This window comes from Amphimedon queenslandica, unplaced genomic scaffold (genome assembly GCF_000090795.2).
Source record: "Amphimedon queenslandica unplaced genomic scaffold, v1.1 AMPQUscaffold_13346, whole genome shotgun sequence".
Taxonomy (NCBI): Eukaryota; Metazoa; Porifera; class Demospongiae; order Haplosclerida; family Niphatidae; genus Amphimedon; species Amphimedon queenslandica.
The window spans coordinates 12,022-15,576 of record NW_003546418.1 but is presented as its reverse complement, the minus strand read 5'-3'; the positions used below and the strand labels follow the sequence as shown (position 1 = coordinate 15,576).

General features: G+C 32.2%; 1 protein-coding gene across 1 annotated transcript; it reads left to right on the top strand.

The window, feature by feature from the left end:
* The first annotated feature begins 293 nt into the window (after positions 1-293).
* On the top strand, positions 294-2,925 carry LOC109582908 (negative elongation factor D-like). Its single transcript, XM_019997968.1, has 6 exons — positions 294-518; positions 1,063-1,177; positions 1,852-1,947; positions 2,061-2,198; positions 2,243-2,372; positions 2,418-2,925. Exons 1-6 carry the CDS (start codon positions 481-483, stop codon positions 2,465-2,467), a joined length of 567 nt encoding a protein of 188 aa, XP_019853527.1. The 5' UTR covers positions 294-480; the 3' UTR covers positions 2,468-2,925.
* Positions 2,926-3,555: the final 630 nt, after the last annotated feature.

The window sequence follows — 3,555 nt, the reverse complement described above, 5'->3', positions numbered from 1 at the left end:
ATCAGTTTTATGCTCCTTATGGAATAACATTTAATATAGATGGATTCTTGTACGTTTGTGATTTTGGTAATAGCCGACTTGTTATTTATTAAATGTTTATGCATGTATATAGCTTATTGATTCATTATTTTATTGTTAATAATAAAAAATTAATCTACTAACTATTGATTTATAATATAATAGTATAATAAAGGCAAATTATCGGTTTAATTTTACGCTGAGTTTTTTGAAAATTTATTTCTCTACATGTACCTTAGCATGCATTATAGGAACCTAGAACTGTTTTATATCCTATTTCCATAGTTGTTCCTCATTTTGATATTGATCAAGTAAGACATACACCCATATATGCATGTACTGTAGCTATAGGATTTTTCAATATGTTTCTTTTTCCCCATAGCAACTAGTCAGTCACAGTCAACACACTTATTTCTATTCTCAAGCACTCATTAAGACTTTAGAAAACAGAAAATTCACTTAATGTCTGACTGGAGAGGTACAGAGGGTGCCAGAAATAGGTAAAATGTACTTTTAAAATATTAGTTTGCATCTTGTTACTCTTGTATGTGTAATTTGATAATACATGTACAAATAGGTTGTATGGTAGCTTGTTTTAAGATAAAATTAATTTAACATGTTTTCTACAATGTAAATGTATATGTACATTTTATATAATGTTTACAATGACAGGTATTTTTAACTATTTGTATTTGACTGTAGGGAAGTATAATTGTATTAATCTTAATAGAAACTCTTGAACACCTCCATTTACATGTAACATGTATGTGTACTGTAGTAAATCAGCTTAAAGTTTTTGGACAACATAAGTACGTGTGTATGTATATTTATCAGGAAAATTTATAAAAATCTCCCTTGAGATTTTTATAAAACCCTGTGTACCTGTAGGGTAGATTTTCCTTTTTACTTCCATGCATGTTATACATTGTCCTAATGGTACAGTATGTAACATACCAAGTAAAAGTTAATTGAATTGCCTATCACCAAATTGAACTCACATCAAGAAATGGTATTTTAATGCTGTGAATGATTTTTATACATTAGGTATCCGATTGTATCAATGGGTGTGTTCTGGTGGGTGGAGTCAACTGCCACTAATCCTAGTTTCTTTGAAGTTTCTGCTGAGACAACATCACTAGTATTAGTATTACTGGATGAGGTAAACTACTGATGCATATATTTTGTGGTACCGTACAAGACGATTCATTGGCGAGAGTAATATTTGGCGAATTTGCTTGTGTAAAGAAATTTGGGGAATTTTATATTGGCAGTTTTGTGCCACTTGCCATTGAGCATGCTCAGATTGAAACAAAATGGTTGATTTTATATTGGCGATTTCCTCATAAAACTGCCAATCGCCAATATTAATTCCCCGCCAATAAATCATCTTGTACGGTACTATACATATACATGTAGCTAGCTGTAAATGTGAATGATGGATGAAACCCTTACTTGTATAATACGTGTACATTGGCAGTTTGGCAGCTTATGCATGTATGTACATGTACATGTACAGTAGGTCACCACTAAATTTAATTGATGAACATGTAGTATTATCAAAATGACATGACACGTACAACTTCAGTGTGTAAGACTATGAGGCTATGAGCATGCACATGGAAATTGGCCCTTCATCATAATTATTGTTATTATATTATAAGCATACATGTGGTTAGGAATTCTGGCCATGTATCACTATAGTAAATGTAACATTGCTATAAATTGATTGTGCATGTACATGGTACATAACCAGATACTAGCATATACTTGTAAACATGTACATGTAATCAAAAAGTTTACTTGTAATGTAAATATTTATTTCTTTTTTTAAAGATTACCTCATGTCATCCATTACAACACACGTACATAATGTCATTGCTACAAAGACTATTGGAAGCTTCTTATCCTTCCCTTGAAGTACAGATGCAGGTAATCACTAATGTTTTGTCAAGTCTGTGTATCATTTTTATAACTTCTCATACTGTAAAACAATTGTATAATCTTCATGTGTTATTTGTAATAGTATTTGTTTATATTTATAGGAACTAAAAAGAACATTCCTTGATCACATGATACACCTACTAAGCTGTGATCATGTCATACCAGTAGTATCATGCATACACAAATGCATGATATCTGGTACATTAGACCATTCACTCATCAGATACTTTGTCTCTGAGGTAAAGTTAAAGATAGAGGCATTTGCATGATAGTAAATTCATAGGTATTGAGTATTATAGGCCCACCATATTCTACCGAGTTCACTTCAGTTTTTCTTCCGCTCCTTCAAAATGATGAAATTGTTTCTTCTCTTGTGTCTCAGACTAAAGATGATCCTGTATCTCTATTTCTAGGTAAGTCCTAACATAGATGAAATGTGTTAAAAGTCTTTATTTTAGCTGAATGTCCACACAAATCAAAGAAAAAGAAAAAGTCTAAAAATAACTAGATCTATAATAGTTCTTGACAATTACAGTACATGTATAATTTTTATAAATATTGATAATAGTAATGTAAAAAGATAATTATCTGTCTAGCTGAGTTATGATGAGACTTCAGAATAATGACAATAGACGATAGCGTAAAATTTGCTACAATAATAATTAAATTAAAGCGAAAAATCAACTATTGGTAGTGGTTTGTGTGGTTGTTCTTTTCTGTGTCTATGAATCAATGTCTTTCTGTTATCTTTAAGAGTATTCACCAGGACAGGAGGAGGTGTAAATATTTCTGCTTTAATCTTGATATACTCAAGTGATGGATGGATAAAGATAATTTCATACAAATGCTGTACTAGTTCTGTCCAGCTAGGATGAAATGACTTTGTATCAATATGATAACACCATATCCACAATAATTTTATTGTTGTATGTGACTGTAACATGCTAGTAACAGCAGGTAGTACCTGTTCATAAAACAATGGTGTCATTATTTGTCGTTTATCCTCCCAACTACAGTTACTGTATGAAAAATCCGGCATGAAGTTCATTTTAAGCTCTTTAAGATTGTCATTTTGAGAGATGGCATTGATAAAAGTTCCTACTTCTTTATTGAGTGGAATGGTTATTCTCAACTGCTGTAGACTGGTGTTTTGCCTGAGACCAGAAGTTATGAACGACAGAAATGAACTGGGAATGAAAATGTCAAAAATAACTACATCACCCTCATTAATCTCAAGGTACTTCAGAGTTTGGTTTTGTGTTAGCATGTCTTGCAGACTAGTACCCATACTGGTGGTATATACTGCCTCTTCATCTAATACCTCCACATGCAGTCAGAGCTTCTAGTGTAGCATTAGCTTGTAGAATAGTAAATAGTTCAATAGCCATTTCAGGTGTATATATTGATAGTGTAAGTACACGTAGACTTAAATGAGAGAGAAGATGTGGTAAGAATGGTGCATGTAGTATCAGACACTGTAACTCCTTGAAATGTGAAAGAAGTAGATTTATCAATGTCATCAGTGCACTGAGTGCATTTAACTCCTCTGAGTCCTTTGTTATTTCTAGAGCAGTCAGTGGTGTGTTCACCTCTACT

What these genes read in the sequence shown, in the direction of transcription:
- LOC109582908 (XM_019997968.1), top strand. Translation starts at nt 481, where the DNA reads ATGTCTGACTGGAGAGGTACAGAGGGTGCCAGAAATAG. An exon ending in ACAGAGGGTGCCAGAAATAG is followed by an intron (nt 519 to 1,062) that starts GTAAAATGTACT and finishes TTTATACATTAG; the next exon opens with GTATCCGATTGTATCAATGG. An exon ending in TATTAGTATTACTGGATGAG is followed by an intron (nt 1,178 to 1,851) that starts GTAAACTACTGA and finishes CTTTTTTTAAAG; the next exon opens with ATTACCTCATGTCATCCATT.